Here is a 16,461-nt window from a genome sequence, read left to right as displayed (position 1 = left end):
GTGAACGCGGAGCACAGAGAAGCAGTCAGAGCTACAGGCTACAATGAGGCTAAAAACAGAGTTCATATGATGTTTTTCGAAACAACTTTTTATGTTGTGGCTGCAGCACACTTGGATCACTATGGATGAGCAGTATGGAGATACTCTGTGGATTCAATTTTGTGTTCTTGGACGTTAGTCTGGGGCGCCGCCTACCATTAGGTGTGCTGGCTGCTCGCTGCGCCGATCTCCGCAAGGGATGTGAGGACTCTAAAAGTTCACCAGGGCCTCCATCGGCATATGGGTGAGTAGATAATGGATGAATTTTCATTTTTGGGTGCACTATCCCTTTAATGTTTTAAGCCGCACTCTGAGGTGTTGCAGGGTATATGTTTTCTAGAACTTTTGTTATGTTGCAAATCACTTCAGCAAATTGATTTCTCAACACTCATCACATTATGATCGCTGCCACTCTCTCACCTCCATGTCTTTCTTTTTCATGGCCTCATAGTAAGGAGAGTGCTCTGCAAGATGGCGGTTTGGGGCGCACAGGTAGTAGATGTTGCGTGTGCCGGCCTTCATGCGGGAGGAGTACTCAATCAGATTGGTGTGCTGGCCCGCCGGCAGAGCAGACGACTCGAACCTCAGCAGCTTCGCAATATCCTCCTGTGCAGAGACAACATGGAGGGTAAACAGTGCTGCAATCACATCAAAGATACCATATTTCTGCTGCTTTTAAGGTTGGCCACGTTTGTAAAAAGGCGCTCTCAAAATCACCTTGACGTCCTGTTCCTGTGTGGTGACGATGCCCTCCCTCATGAAGAGGCCGTAGTCCTCAAAGAACTTGTTGTACTTCTCCGGCTCCTTCTTGCTCTGGTCCAGCAGGAAGCGGATCACCCTCATCTGCAAAACGTCACGGAGCTTCCTGAAGCCGGAGGTGCAAAAATTAACCGGTTGAAATGCATTCTGAGTAAATGTTCCTGAACATGTAGGTTTTTAGGATAAAGAGTAGCCGCCAAACATGGTGGTGAAAGAGAAGTGATCATACCCTAAACACAGAAAACAAACCCAACAAATTACAGTCAACTATGCAAAACTAGCATTGTACCTGATGAGGGCGCTCTCCTGCAGCAGCTCTCTGCTCAGATTCAGCGGGATGTCCTCACTGTCCACCACACCTGCGCACACACACACACACACACACACACACACACACACTGTTTAGCTCAGCACCAAAGAATTAAAAGTGTAAAACTCTATCTATTCCAACTACAAGATTGTGCATCTAGTGGAGTAAAAACAAGCAGCTCCACCAGGAGTGGGTGGAGGCACTCGGGAGGATCCAGACCTCGGAGGAAGCGCAGCCACTTGGGCAGGATGTCAGTCGCTTTGGTCTGGATCAGGACCTTCCTGCTGAACAGAGCCACGCTGGAGCCCATCTCCCTGCTCACGTCAAACATGCTCGGCTTCTGTTGACGAATAAACGCGTCTTAATAAAACCCAGTGTCATATATACTCACTGCCACTGAAACCATGAGCTGTTAGGGAAGGGAACATGATCTTTAACACAGTTTGACATTTTTAGAAGTTGTTAAATGCAAGTGACAGAATTAGGGCGTGGAGAGATGCTAGTTTAAATCCCAGATTATCTGATGTGAAAGAGAAACATTCCCCTTAGACAGGCACTAAAAATCCAGTACACTTTAAGTTAGGTGTCTGTGCGCACAAAAAAACACACTGCAAACAAACTTAAAAAAGCTGCTCACCGCTTCAGGGATATAAAAGATGCTGCGGATGTTAAGAGGGGCGTCAGCGCGGTAGTGCAGCGTGTAGCGGGGCTTGTCGTAGGCCTGGGCGACGTAACGGTAGAACTCCTCGTGCTGCCAGTCACTAATCTCCTTAGGCTCCATCATCCACAAGGCCTGATGGGAAACAGAGGTCAAACAACAATTATTAAAAAGGAAAAATATAACACGTACTTAAAATTCTAAGTATCTCTTATTAGTGATGCTAAACTTGACTTATTCTTCAGCTCAGGCTGCATAATCAACAGTCAATAAGCATTTATTTAAGGATCATGGCAGGGGCAGAATTTTCCTTTGCTTTTTTAGAACGTCCACCTTGGTAGAAATATATTCTATAATCTAGTGAGAAAGCAGATTAGAGAAAGAGGTCAGTCTATTTCAATTAATATTAAGGGGCTTTTACGACAGAGAAATAAAGCACAATGTAAATTTAGATAAAAATGGAATACTTAGAACTAAAATTGGAGTTTACACCTCAAAGAAATATAGAATAACATCCACACTGTATCAGCAACTACTGGAGATAAAGGAAACAACATTTAAAGCTGAAATACAAGAAAGAACTAGGTGTGAATGTTACAGAGGATGAATGGTTGCATATTTGAAGAACACAGTCTACAACATCCTCACATACTTGGAGAGAAAAATACATTTAGATTCTTTATTACACCAAAAATTAAGAGCAAATACCTGTCTACAGCAAAACCATGTTGGAGAAGTGTTGGGGCAATTAATATGTACCATTGAAAGTTGAAATTGTACAGTTTTGGGGAAATTTTCATGTTGCTATTTCACAATTCTGGGCTGTCATATCACATTACCCAGAGAGGGTACAAAGGTGAACCAACAACACAAGATGAATGGCTGTAAATTGTGAATAAAACATGATACTGAACTCATAGGATTAGAGTTTAGGAGGAGTGATGTCGAGAGAAATAGGAGAAACTGGCGATAGACACATGTTAACGACAAGAATCATGGAGTATGTTACAGGAATGAAGAGGTTTGTGAGACTGGGCGATCCAAATCTTTTATGGTTTTTTTATTTTGTGTGTGTGATGTTCCTGTAATGGAAAAGCAATAAAAAATACTAATTCATTCATTCATTCATTCTCTGTAACAGCTTATCCTGTTAGGGGTCGCGGGGGAGCTGGAGCCTATCCCAGCTGACATTGGGCAAGAGGCAGGGTACACCCTGGACAGGTCACCAGACTATCACAGGGTTGACACATAGAGACAGACAACCATTCACACCTACGGACAATTTAGAGTCACCAATTAACCTAACCTGCGTTTCTTTGTAACCGGAGAAAACCCAAACTCCACACAGAGGGGTACCCCCACCCTGGGTTTGAACCAGAAACCCTCTTGCTGCAAGGTGACAATGCTAACCACTGCACTGTATTCTAAAAACTGACAAAATTACACACAAAATTGCGAAAGTATGTGCTGAAAGGAAACTCAAATCAAAGATAAATCCATTTGAGGTTTTTAGACTGGAGGGACAGAAAGTGCCCTTTGTCTGGCAGTTGATGAACGTCATCACAAAGGTGGATAAGCAGGAGTACTGTGTTTGTATACCAATGTTAAAACGATGTCTGATGATTTACTGTTGTACTTAATCTAACCTATAGTATTGAAAATTAGCATTTAACCACAGGTATTTAGAAGTGACGTCTGCAGAGGCCGAGGTCTCGTCAAATAACATAGGTTATAGACTCAATTTTACAAATGAATGACATTTACAAACTGCTTCAAAAGCCAACCTCAGCCAGTTCTGATGTCCAATACAAGTGACGTGTTTGGTTAAAAACTATTGACAATGGAATGATGTGGTTGTTGAGATGAGACGACACACTCTGCTTCTGCACCCACAATTTGGTTGGTTTTATTATGTGGTGATGCAGCGTTCAGGGTTAGGATTGTTTTTTGTCTTACAGAACTTGCTGTTGAAAAACAGCTGCACTGGTCGAGCAGAGTTCTCCTGTATTAGTTCTCCTGTATTCATACCATGAATCATCTGAATTTTGAGAGTTCTTTGTATGAAGACAACAGAATGTGAGAAGCTCACCTGCAGAGTGTTGAGCCTCCGTCCGTTCAGGAAGATGGGGAAGCTGACAAAGTTGCTGTACTTTGTTACAACCTCTGAAAGCGAAACAACAGCTTGTCAGCACATGAACTAATGTGTGTTATTGCTGCAGTTGCAGAAGCAGCTCCAGCAGTTATACCTTTAACTCTGTCCTCAGTGGAAAACTCCTTGCAATCGTCTTTGAGGTGCAGTACAATCTTTGTTCCCTGTTGGACACCAGCGGCTTCAGCGATCTCAAAAACTCCAGAGCTGAGGAAGACAACGAGGATCACATTGCGTCACAGTCATTTCTCTTCTCCAACTCTTGATGTTGAAATAAAAGACTCCTTAATTTCTATCATTCACATCCCGTCTCTGCCTCTCACCCATCTGAGGACCACTTGTATCCAGGTGCGTCAGGCTCAGCGGACCGGGAGTACACATCAACACGGTCGGCCACCATGAAGGCAGAGTAGAATCCCACCCCAAACTGACCAATGATGGTGCTGCTGGCCTCCGCCTGGTTCTGCAGGGCATCCAAAAAAGCCTGCAGAGTGGGGAAGAGATGATTATCATGACAGAGTGAGGAGGAACATTATTAACACAAGTGTGACATTCGTAGATATAAACTGATGGAGGTCTGTGGAGGAAACTCACCTTGGAGCCAGAGCGGGCGATAGTCCCCAGGTTGGCCACCAGCTCCTCTTGGTTCATCCCCACTCCTGTGTCCTGGTAGAGCACAGAGGAACCAAGTCACTCATAAAACCCGTCATCTCTTGCTGTTAAATATTCATCCACCAGGTGGCACTCTAACTCAGACACAGACTGGGAGCCAGAGTTCACCAGAAGCAGTCTTTCACTGCGGTAACCTGGTTCTTACTTGCGTTTCTTTTCCTGTTTTTACAAACCAGGGGTCTCATTTATCAAGCAGTGCACAGGATCTACAACAAAAGTGTGTGTGTGTACACAAGAGTACACAAGTTAAAATACCCATCATCAAAACCATTGAAGGAAAAGTGGCAGGAAGAATTCATTTCTTTGACTTTGATGTTTCCTCCTGCTCATTTAACCACGCTATTTGGGCTGGGTGAGCCAGGTAGAGTGCAGGATGGGTATGAAGCTCAGGTCATCTCTCTGTCCACGCTGCAAGCAAGAAAACTGCTGCTTCAATTGTGGAAATCTGAATTGAAAATGAATGGATAAAAAACACTCTGAAGGTTTGGACAGGTGTAAGAAAAAAATAAATAAAAAAAATCCCAACTTCAAAAACAGTTTGCACTCCCGCCAAATGATTCGTACAGGTACTTCCAAATACAACACTATATCACAAGTCATAACGAAGGAGAGATGGTCAGCGAAAGCCCAAATCACATAGAAGAATATTTGATCAGTATCGCAGAAAAATGCTTTCCAAGTAAAAAACATTTATCTCATATGTTCAAGACTTCTAAATGATGTCACACAAAATACCTGGAACATTACGGAAACATGGGAATTAGAGTTAAATACTATAGTTGACGATAATATATGGGAAGATCCATGTGCAAACTGTCATACAGGACTCAATCGTCAATTATGGAAAGAGTGACATTCTAATACCCCTCTCATCATCTCGTCAAACATGAAAGAAACCTCAGTGGCATTGTGTTGGAGAAATTGTGGGAAAATTGGGGATCACACGCATATTTTTTGGGACTGCCCAATAATTCAGGGTTTCTGGGGAAGCGTTAAGAAAGAAATCATGGAGGTAGATGTCCCGTCAGTTATACCCAAAGATAGTTATAGCAAAGAGGGTGGATAAACCAAGACAGTCCACTGCGAGTCAGTTTGCTGTATCAGTGTCACGTGGGGTTCGCGACCACCACGCCCCTTTAGGAGACTAACAGCAAGTCCTGAGTCCATTAACTTCAGTGGGAGAAATGAATGTGATTACAGATTATGGCCGATTCTTTCACCCCATAGTTACGGAAGCAGATATTGGACCCATTTATCACAAGCCACATATCTTCAGAACATTCTGACACCAAAATGGCAAATTTCAGACGGACAAATCAGGAGAAAATTTACTTTGTTCAAGACCTGTCTCTGTCTCAACAACACACTCTCGCGAGATCTGGCAACAGGTATCTCCTCTCAGGTGCTGAAATCAGTGCAGTTTCACCAAAGATACTGGATTACTAAAAATATTTTTTTCCAGCGGATGTCTTAGTTACAACATGATTGAGCTAAGTGGAGTAGTTTCATGTCGTATCTGACAACGGGAGGCTTTTAACCAGAGATGGGGACTCGAGTCATTGTGACTTGGACTCGAGTTGACTTGAGTCGCTGTTTTGATGACTTGTGACTTGACTTGACAAAAAATAAAAGACTTGAGACTTGACTTGAGACACGATGACTTGAATTACTTGAGTGTTATTCACATCATGTTTTCGGTTAGAATATAAAATTAATAAATTAATTTGAAAAATAATGTTGATTACCCAGTAGGAGTGCAGGCTGAGAATGGCGTTGTCATGATTGGATCACTACCCTGTCAATCAGTCATGCCCTCTCTATGTACCTTACGTGTTTATTGGAGAAACAGGCCCTCTTATATCAGATAGGCATCAACATGTCAGCAGGAGGGGTACCGAGAGTCATCGTCTTCGGCTTTCGGAATTACCATTATTACGGCAAAAGACGAACAGCACAGTGCAAGACATGCGGCATAAACATCTTGGACAGCCAGGTGACAACTTCAAACTTTGTTCGTCATTTGAAGAGCCATTCTGCCCAGGAAGTGCTTGTCAATTAGCTAATATTATCTGGTTAGTTGGTAGTTAGCTAACGTTAGCTTGATACGATACAGGGGTGGGGTGGGGTGGTGGGTCGGTTTGGTGGAACTTGTTTTTTAATTTATTTGCTAACATTAACCCCAGAAANAACAAAAACAATTTCCCCCCGGGGATTAATAAAGTATTCTGAATCTGAATCTGAATCTGAATTAACCCCAGAAAACGTGAGCGAACATTCCGACCGATTCATCACAAGACCGGCTGTACGTTTTATGAACGAGCAACACAGGGTTAAATGAGCGAAATGGGTGATTTTGGCCGCTGCCTTGGTTTGTGTTTGTGTGTGTGCGCGCACGCATGGGGGTCATCCCTGCAAAGTAAACATTGCAGCGATGAAGTTAATGTTTACTGACAGTTACTTATATCTTGTCTTTTCACTTTATTAAGATCAGATTCTGCAGGTAAAATTACAATAATAAGGTGACTTGGACTTGACCTATTACAGGACTTGACTTGACTTAACCTGTGACTTGACTTGACTTGACTTGCCCAAGAAAAAATGACTTGGGACTTACTTGAGACTTGAAGGTTAAGACTTGAGACTTGCACATGTGTGACTTGGTCCCATCTCTGCTTTTAACAGATGACGTCCTGATGTTAGCTTGTTAGCTGTCCCTGTCAGCTGATGCTTTCTAGACATCGTGATTTCCCAAAACTGAAAAAATACCACACACAGCAACACAAAACTGCTTTGCTAGCTCAATCATGTTGTAACTAAGATATCCATTGGAAAAAAAAAAATTTTCACGGACCGTTTATTGAGTTACTGAGTTATTACAGACACAGCTAACGGCTAACGGTTAGCCCAGCTAATCTACGATAACCAAGCGAGGCTGGGGATACTTGTCTTTGATTGGGCTACGGGGGACAACGCCTACTTAGGAGACCGGAAATGTATATCATTTCATACAATGGGGGTATATTGTAGGTGGGCCATCTTGTAGTAATCAAGTATCTTTGGTTATAACAAGGGTCAGACGTATGTACGGAGGATACTCATACTGATTGCCAAGAAAATGACAACAATGAACTGGAGAGACAAGAAACCACCAACTGTAACCCAGTGGTAGCAGAGACTCAAAATGGTTTACACAATGACAGCAAGTCTGCAAATGAAAATGGACACTTTTCAAAGGTGGACTCAAGTCACACTATATTTGGAGATCTAATCGAACAGAGTCGGGCTGTGGCAAAAGATTGTATTATAACTGAACTGTAACTGAACCTGCTGTAGTGTATATGCTGTTTGTATTGTGTTTTTGTTCTTTACTGTATTTACACTGTTCTGCAGAAACCAGTGAACAGACGTTAAAGCCAAAAAACTATTCTGATTTATAAAAGCGTGCATACGACTTCCAGCACACAACTTCCTTCTATAAATCCCAAATCAACTTGGCATTGTCCACATGTGGATCAGCCTCATATCCCGCTCTCTACACTCCCACATTCAACCATACATGGGCAATGCAAAACACCTCATGACGCTAATGCACAGAAATGAGCCCTCTGATCAATGGCTCAGTTGAGAACCATTGATCAGAGGGCTCATTTCTGTGCATTAGCGAGTGTCACCTCAGTATGTATATGTTTACAGCAGTCAGACTGACTGCTTCACACCTCGCCAAAATTATAGTGACAATCAGTGGCACCGCCCACCCTGCGATATCATTTTAAAATTTAAGTTTGATAGGTCAACACAATTTATTTATTTAAGCTTTGTTATTGCTTTAAGGATGATGATTCTGCGAGAGCCGTCACTGGCTTTATTTCCAGATGTTGCCAATATACACAATCCACATGTGAAGGTGGTGAAGCTGTGGCGTCTCCAGTAGCAGCACAGTCGTGTTCACCGCATCGATTCTACACACAAAACGACGTGACAACTGGGGTGACCTCTAGCTCAACAGGTGGAGTGTGCGGCCCATGTAGGCTGAGTCCTTGCAGCGACCCAGGTTCGTTTCCAACCTGCGGCCCTGTGCTGCGTGTCATCCTCATTTTCAACCCAACTTTATCGTCTCTCTCTACCTGTCCTGTCATAAAGGCAAAAAGCCCTTAAAAATCTTAAACTAGGTGAAAACTGGAGTCATACTTGGTCAGTCCATTACGCAAAATGGTTTCGAGAGCATCAAACTACTTCATAGTTATTGTGACTTTCTTCTGGGCCATCTTTTCATTTCTATCTTCTAACTCCCCCTTCTCCCCTACTACTGGTGAGAACCTGGACCTACACACATTTAGTTCCTGTTGTGGAGAAGGGCTCTAATGTTGTATGTTTATATGAAAATCAAGATAGGGCTGAGTCATGGTTGTACCTGAATGGTGAAGGTGCCCTTGGCACTATCGGTCTGCAGGTGGATCTCCATCTGAGCCGTTGCACCACCTGCTGTCATCAGTTTGTGGCGCAGCTTTTCCAGGGCGTCACTGCCGTTGGAGATCAGCTCCCTGATGAACACCTGGTGGAATGTGGAAGAGAAAACCACTATTGTTAATCAATATTCTGAAACGTCAGTCTAGCTAAGTCGTAGATTTACCGCTCTCTCTTTCTCTCTCTCATAAATTCTCTTACCTCTTTCTCAGAGTACAAAGACCTGGCAACAATGTCCAGCAGCTTTTTCGTCTCAGCCTGAAATTCATGTTTGGATGAACTTCCTGCATGAATCAGGAGTAGAGCAACATTAAAATCATTTTAATCTCTCAAATCATGGAGAAGTATGTCTGCGGCTGTCACAGCACCTTGTACAGACTCCGTATCGCTGATGATGTTGTGCAGAGGCTCCTCTTCAGGCTCTTTCTCAGGCTCTTTCTCAGCCTCCTGGGTGCTGTAGTAAGACTGCTGGGTGAAGCCGAGGCACGACCGCTGGGAGCTCCACACCCTGGGCCGACTGCTCCACCTCTGCAGCTGTCCAACCTGCAGGTCTGATGACAGGAGGGGTCAGCAGGTGGGGCTGCTTCACAAGGAGGCTGTGGCACTGGCATTCTTGTCTTTTTTGGATGTCTAACAGAAGGCTACACTAACCAAGACACACTATTCACCAAGTCTGACACACACAAGAGTAACCTTGACTTCTGTCCTCGGGCAGAGGTCTTTTGTCTGTTTCAAAAGCCTGGATGAAAACTAAAGGTGACGGAGCATCTGCAGTCAAGGCTCCAAGCCTCTAGAACAATCTGGCAGAGGAAATCAGGTCGGCCGAGTCAGTGATCTTCTTAAAACATACTTTTAGTTGAGAGCTTTTCCTCATGTTAGCTGAGTTTTAATTTCTTTGGTGCTGTCTTTTATTTCCTCTGTTTTTACACACCAAAGTGTTATTTTTAATCTGTTTTCTTTTTTTCTCCAGGTACTCCAGCTTCCTCCCACAGTCCAAAGACATGCAGGTTACCTGGTGACACTAAATTGCCTGTAGGTGTGAATGTGAGTGTGAATGGTTGTCTGTCTCTGTGTTTCAGCCCTGTGATAGTCTGGTGACCTGTCCAGGGTGTACCCCACCTCTTACCCCATGTCAGCTGGGATAGGCGATGTAACATGTAGCCGCAGCTGAGTTTACATGGCTGTGATCTTGCTGCTGTCAGCTAGCCGTCTAGGCTAACTCGTCCAGCTAACAAACACAACTAGCTTACCTCCGGTGAAGGAGCGCGAGGTGATTCGGCTGCTCAGCCCTCGTGCACATGTCGTTAACAGCCGTGTGTTGGCCCTCTGAGAGGAACCGAGGGCGAACCGGGCCAGCGCGAGGCAGCGGGACATGTTGGTGACAGAGAAGGGGACGAGACAGGTCGACTGACCGAGAAACACACGCCGGACGACTGTAACAGAGACAGGACCCAAGACGGCGCTTTGTGATGACGTCAGCAGAGCGTCCGTTACACTGCCCGGCGAAAAGTGGAAATTATGCAAAATTAAAAAGTATGTAAGTGAACCGTTTAATTTCGTTTCTACGTATTAAAAGTCCCGCTATTAGCATGTGTATCACTTTAACTGTATAATTAGTAGCCTTCTTTATTATTCAACGAGGATTAATTTCAGTTCTTAATTTGCCCTTCAAGGTCAAACCCTATTCATGTCTATAGGTCAAACTACAAACGTATACAAGACTTATGGCACGCCTATATACACATTTACAGTCTATAAGTCCAACAGTGGTCATCTTAATTATGAAATAAAACAAAATACTAAATATTTCACAAGGTGTCTAAAGGTATCACTTAAATTTAATGCTTATATAGACTTTTAAAGGTCATTTAAAGCCAAATTTAAAGGGTACATCTGCTAATTTTTAAAATGTATACACAGACACAGACAATGAATTGGAAAAGATGTTCTAGATTACACAGATACCCCTTTTCCGCCAACATGCTCCATTTCGGTTACCGCGTCTAATTTTGAACTGTTCAGCACATTTAGGAAAAAAAAAAAAAAAAACCTTAAAAGTTGGTTTTCAGCTGGAACCCCAAAAATAGCAGGTTTTACTTCACCTGAGGAAGCTGTGATGACATTGAGCGTGTCTTACTCTACTGGTTGGAAAGAGAGGATGGAGAAGTCAAGTGAGAAATGGTCAGACGAAAAAGAGCGTGCAGTAGTTGGTTCATGCTTGTTGTATGGGTTAAAAAAAATATCTGTAATAACAGAACAGAAGTTTGCTAGTAATCGATGTACTCCGCAATTTTGCTACCACTGTTAACTTCTGTTATGCACTGTGCAATGCCCTCCCCATTGATGACAATGTTTCTGCACAAAACTGGTGAATACGCGGGCTGGTTCGCTAGACAGCACCAAGGTCCCAAGAATCCTTTCCAGAACTGGTTCAAGAACCAGAGGTAGGAGTATGAGAGCACCCAGGGGAATGTTCTGAGTACTACAATAGGATAAAGCTAATTTGGTTTAAAAAAAGAAAACAGACGCACTCCTTCATTGTCGATAGAGTAGCTCCAGACTTTATACCCAATGACATCACAAGTTTGAGACCTACTTCTCTGGTTTCTGGCTTTGAGAGTGAGTAGCTCATGCTCACAAACACTGTCTGAACTTTCCAAGAACATATTGGACTTCTTAATTTAGGTGCTGTTCTCCTTTAAGACTGAATTTTGGACAAATCGTCTTTTTCTTATTCAAGCAATGCAGGTCAGTATGATGGTAAGTGGTGTATATGTGGTCCTTATGCAAAGGTATGTGGGAATCTGGTTATTAGACTGAGTTACGTTCATCTACATTTTGCCAGCAGGTTAGTGCAGGTATGAAGTAAACGACTCTATAAGGTCAGTAGTGGGTTTAAAGATTTGGAATATCAGAAATATGGAGTTTCACGCAGAGGAGCTTCACGCAGAGGAGCTTGACTTATTTTGACATAGAGAAATTAAAATATGGATTTGAAGACAAGTTGAGGACTTTTTGAGACATTAGGACTTATCTAAATATCTACAGACACCCTGTTTCATTTCTGTATGTTCATACGTTTTTATCTACATATGACGCTGACTGGAGCAAGTTAGATTAACTGATAATTACAGATTCATTTTCTGTCTATTTTGATACCTGATTAATTTTTTTCAAGCAAAAATGTGAAACACTTGATGGCTCCAGCTTCTCAAATGTGGAAAGTTGCTTTTTCCTTCATGTGATGTTGTCCTCTTATCTTATTTATCATTTTATTATGTCTTAATCATAATTATTTTCATTATTGTGCCTTATTGTTACTTTTATTGGTACATTTTTCCATCGATTTCATCTCAGTTTGTCATCGGCCTTCTTTTCAACATGTTTTTGCGTCTTGTCACTATTTTACTGCAGTTCCTTTCTTGCCTTAGTCCAGCATTACGCCGTTATACTCCAGAGTACTAACGGGGTACTCTGTTACTCTGTTATATTGCCTTTGGGGTGTCTTACCTCTGCTTTGCTTTGTTTGTCAAAGCACTTTGTAAACTCTGTATTATTATTATTCCTTGGCTCACAACATTACAGTGCACAGAACTGCTTGGCATTTGTCAGACCAAAGAAGAGATCACTTTAACTCTAAGACTATGTGATGACTGATTTTTTTTTTACTTTTTCTAGTGTCTTCTAGTGTAATTGATTGAATTACTGAGAAAAAAATAATCAGCAGATCAATTAATAACTAAAACAAAGCATTGGTTGCAATCCCAACGCTGACCACAACAGAAGCAGAGTCTGTGGCACACAGGTTTATTTAACAATATGGTATATAAGTACGAAATGAGCCATTTGAACCAAGTTTGTACAGTGATTTCATTCTTATTTTCTGCATATTTACAGTACTGTCTAGCTGCTTGATTTACATTAGAGAACAGTTCATCATCAATTCAAGTTTAATGCAAGAGAGAAAATGATGCACAAAACTCTCTCTGAACACAAATCAGCAGTCAAACAAGTAATTTTCCCGCCACAGGCAAAAGAGGTTCAGGACATAATGAGAATTTCTTTTGACTGAGGGAGAGACAAAGCATTTCTTTTTAAACATTTGCAAGACAAACACTGGGCCCAGGCCAGTAAAAAGAACATTCCGGCACCTGTGAACATTAACAAGCTTCGATGCAGGCTTCTCTTACACCTGCCTTTTGTGTTTGGGTGTGTGCAATAGTTCCTAGATCTATACAAATACGTTTATCTCCCATAGACTCTGCAAACAGGAAAGAAATTAAGGCTTTCCCAAAGGCAGTCCTTTTGAAAAATGGCATATTAGAATAAATTAGCCAGGAACAGAGAAACTGAGCAAGAGGTGAAACCTGGCAAAAAATTCCCAGACAAACAATTTTACAGTCTTCTCAACACAAATACGATATTAATTTTGCAAAGGTACAAAATAAAAAAAAAAAATTGAATAATAAAATGAAATATTTTTTGTTTTGAGAAGTTTTGTTAAAAAAGTCAATACCAGAGCATAACAAATGAAAAACAAAATTAAAACAACACAAAGACCAGGGCAAATTCTTGCATGGCTGGTCTGAACCAAAAATATATTCTTTGTGTCTTTGTTGTCTTCTTTTCAACAGCAATTATTAAATCACTCTCTGTGTTGGAAGAAAAAGCAGTCCCTTGGTTTAAGGAAAGTTCACAGTCTGTAGGCCTCGTATGACTCGTTTGTATTTCTTTTAGCTTTTTACATCAGCACGTACAAAAATTTCTCAGCTGAAAACAGAACAAGGCCTTTCATCTGTCCTGAAATGCTACAATCCTTCAACAAATTTCTCCAGCGTGTCTCCCGTCGTGTCACCCACCATACCCATGTCATTACTCAACCCCCCTCTGTTTGGTGTGTTAAGTTGCGGGAGCATGGCACTCTGCTCTGGTGTTCCCATGTGGCCCTGCTCTATGGAGCCTGACATGGGGCCTCCGAGGCTCGGGTGGGGAGAGCTGGAGTGGAGGGCGCCGTGCTGAGGTGAGGGCTGGGGCTGTATCCGCGGGGAGGGACTGGAATGCGGGGGTTGCTGCGAAGGCGGACGGGGCGATTGCACTGGGGCCGGGGAACGTACTTGGTTTCCCAGGGTGTTTGCCATTGTCTGGCCAGGTAAGTGAGCTCCTCCCTGGGCTTGGCCTTGGAGCATGTGAGGTTGTGGACTCATGGAGTTAGCCTGTGCTGGAGAGCCCATCTGCTGCTTTAACATCTGCTGCTGTTGCTGCTGAAGCATGCGCTGCTGGAGGAGGTTCTGGGGCCCGTCCATGCCCATGCCAGGTTGACCCATTTGAGTCGAGGGAGGGAGTTGTCCCATGGGCCCCCCACCTCCTTGCATAGCCATTTGCTGCTGCATGCGGAGCTGGGAGTAGCTTGCTGGCCCCGGCTGCTGCTGTGGGAACTGACCGTGGCCTTGGGGCATGCCTCCCTGCTGCTGCTGCTGTGCCTGCTGCTGCTGCATCTGCTGCATCCTGAACAGCTGCTGTCTGCGGTACAGTTGGGGATTGCCATTTTGAGCAGCATTCATCATCTGGCCCTGGGGGCCCATGGTTGCCATGCCCTGGGGCCCTGCCTGCTGAGGAGGCTGCTGCTGAGGTGCCATCACTGGCCTCTGCACCTGGTTAGCCATGGCTGCCATGGCCTGCATTCCTGCCTGGGTCCCCAGCATGGCCTGAGCGTTCTGCTGCTGGGCCTGTTGCTGTTGCTGCGGCTGTGTGGCCTGGTATTTGGCTGTCCTCTGCTTAATGAAAGCGGCCATGAGGTGGGGGTTCGACTTGAGGATGTTGAGGACCTGCTGTTGCTGCTGGGGAGAGCTGGGAGATTTGAGGGTGCGCAGTAATTCCTGCAGGGCACTCGGGGCGATGTTACCAGGTATCCCCCGTGGCATGTTCTGCTGCTGTGGTGTCATGCCCTGCTGTGAGGGCCCCTGGGGAGGCATGACCCCAGGCATTTGGAGACCCTGCTGCTGGGGCATCATGGGCCTCTGCATGAGCGGGCCCTGCTGGGGCATGGGGTTTCCCTGAGCCTGCTGAGGGGCCATGGGGCCTTGTTGTGTAGGGACCTGCGGCTGCGGACCCTGGGGATTCTGCATGGGATTCTGCATCCCTGGACCCCACTGGCCCTGCTGCATAGCCTGCATCACCTGGGGGCCCCGTGGCCCCTGCATCATCTGCATCTGGCCCTGCATGGGCCCCATCATTCGTGGGTGGTTCATGGGCATCCCGTTCATGGCATAATTCTGCTGCTGCTGCTGTTGTTGCTGTTGCTTCGCCTTGGCTACCATCTCGATCTGTCGGGCCACCTTCAGGGCTGCCAGCAGCGGCTGCTGTTGCTGCTGCTGCTGCTGCTGCTGCTGTTGCGGCGGCGGCTGTGGCTGAGGCGGCTGTTGGTGTGGCATGTTCGGCAGAGGTGACTGCTGCTGATGGAGAGGGGATGACTGAGGCCCTGGTTTGCCCTGCGGCACTGGTGTTGGTGGCTGGCTGCTGCGGCCATTGTTGGGGAAGCCTTGGGCAATGTTGGCAGGGTTTGGTGGCTGCTGCTGTTGTTGTTGTTGTTGTTGTTGTTGTTGTTGTTGTTGTTGGGGCTGGTTGGGCATGGGCTGGGGGGTCTGGGGTGTATTAGGCTGCTGCACAGAGTTGGGGGTGTCGGGGGCAGCTGAGGTAGGTGGCGATGGCATGGGCATACCCCTTCCAGCCATGGTGGCCATTCTGCGGCGCATCATTTGAGCCTGTTGGAGCCTGTGCTGCAGCTGCTGCTGACGGAGTTTGTGCTTGATGTTGAGACAGAAGGGAACAGGACACTTGTTCTCCTGACAGTGCTTGGCGTGATAACAACATAAAGCGATGAGCTGCTTGCACACAGGGCAGCCACCATTGGTCTTCCGCTTGCAGCCTTTGGTGTGTTGAACCACCCTCTTCATCTTCTGGCATGAAGGCAGAGAGCAGTTGGCGTTGCGGCACTGGCAGGCATGGACCAGGGACTGGATACAGCGCTGGATGCTGAGACGACGGCTCTCCTGAGGGCTCTTGGAGGCCTCTCCGCCCTGACCATTGCTGTCGTCATCTATGCCCAGGCCCCACTTCACCATCTGGTGCTCGTGGCCCTTAGCGTTGTAGCAGTTAATGCATAGGTCGTAGTCCTGTTGAAAGGTAAGAAAGACCACATTAAAGTTGTGTTAAGATTTACATTTAATGCAAAATTGAAACAGACAGTAGCCATTTTTACAGAGATCGTGCTATAGGACCGCCACAAAGTCCCTTCTTTACACCACCTTTGCATTTTTACACTGAACCAAATGACAGCTGTATCATGCTGACCAAGTGTGTGATTTTAGATATCATGCCAGCATTGTGGAAGCAAAACAGGCTTAATGGGCA

The 16,461-nt window shown here is 44.7% G+C and overlaps 2 protein-coding genes across 10 annotated transcripts in view; both read right to left on the bottom strand.

Annotated features, from left to right (window-relative positions):
• Positions 1–10,504, bottom strand: part of trap1 (TNF receptor-associated protein 1) — a 16,407-nt gene extending 5,903 nt beyond the window's left edge. Inside the window, exons 1-13 of the mRNA XM_050069508.1 lie at positions 10,302–10,504; positions 9,420–9,602; positions 9,253–9,335; positions 8,999–9,139; positions 4,510–4,581; positions 4,239–4,399; positions 4,013–4,122; positions 3,856–3,929; positions 1,746–1,901; positions 1,328–1,448; positions 1,088–1,157; positions 757–904; positions 460–645 (exon numbers count right to left, since the gene is read on the bottom strand). Of these exons, the coding sequence (XP_049925465.1) occupies positions 460–645; positions 757–904; positions 1,088–1,157; positions 1,328–1,448; positions 1,746–1,901; positions 3,856–3,929; positions 4,013–4,122; positions 4,239–4,399; positions 4,510–4,581; positions 8,999–9,139; positions 9,253–9,335; positions 9,420–9,602; positions 10,302–10,425 (1,629 nt within the window). The 5' untranslated portion in view covers positions 10,426–10,504. The remainder of the gene's footprint in view (positions 1–459; positions 646–756; positions 905–1,087; positions 1,158–1,327; positions 1,449–1,745; positions 1,902–3,855; positions 3,930–4,012; positions 4,123–4,238; positions 4,400–4,509; positions 4,582–8,998; positions 9,140–9,252; positions 9,336–9,419; positions 9,603–10,301) is intronic.
• A 2,338-nt stretch (positions 10,505–12,842) lies between these two features.
• The window catches only part of crebbpb (CREB binding protein b), a 55,187-nt gene continuing 51,568 nt past the window's right edge, over positions 12,843–16,461 (bottom strand). For all 9 annotated transcript variants that reach the window (XM_050069495.1, XM_050069498.1, XM_050069499.1 and 6 more), the window contains exon 31: positions 12,843–16,223. In XM_050069495.1, the coding sequence (XP_049925452.1) occupies positions 13,860–16,223 (2,364 nt within the window). In that variant the 3' untranslated portion in view covers positions 12,843–13,859. The remainder of the gene's footprint in view (positions 16,224–16,461) is intronic.

Source organism: Epinephelus moara, chromosome 18 (assembly GCF_006386435.1).
Source record: "Epinephelus moara isolate mb chromosome 18, YSFRI_EMoa_1.0, whole genome shotgun sequence".
Taxonomy (NCBI): Eukaryota; Metazoa; Chordata; class Actinopteri; order Perciformes; family Serranidae; genus Epinephelus; species Epinephelus moara.
Note: the sequence above shows the minus strand (reverse complement) of the source record. Positions and strands in the feature narration are given on the sequence as shown.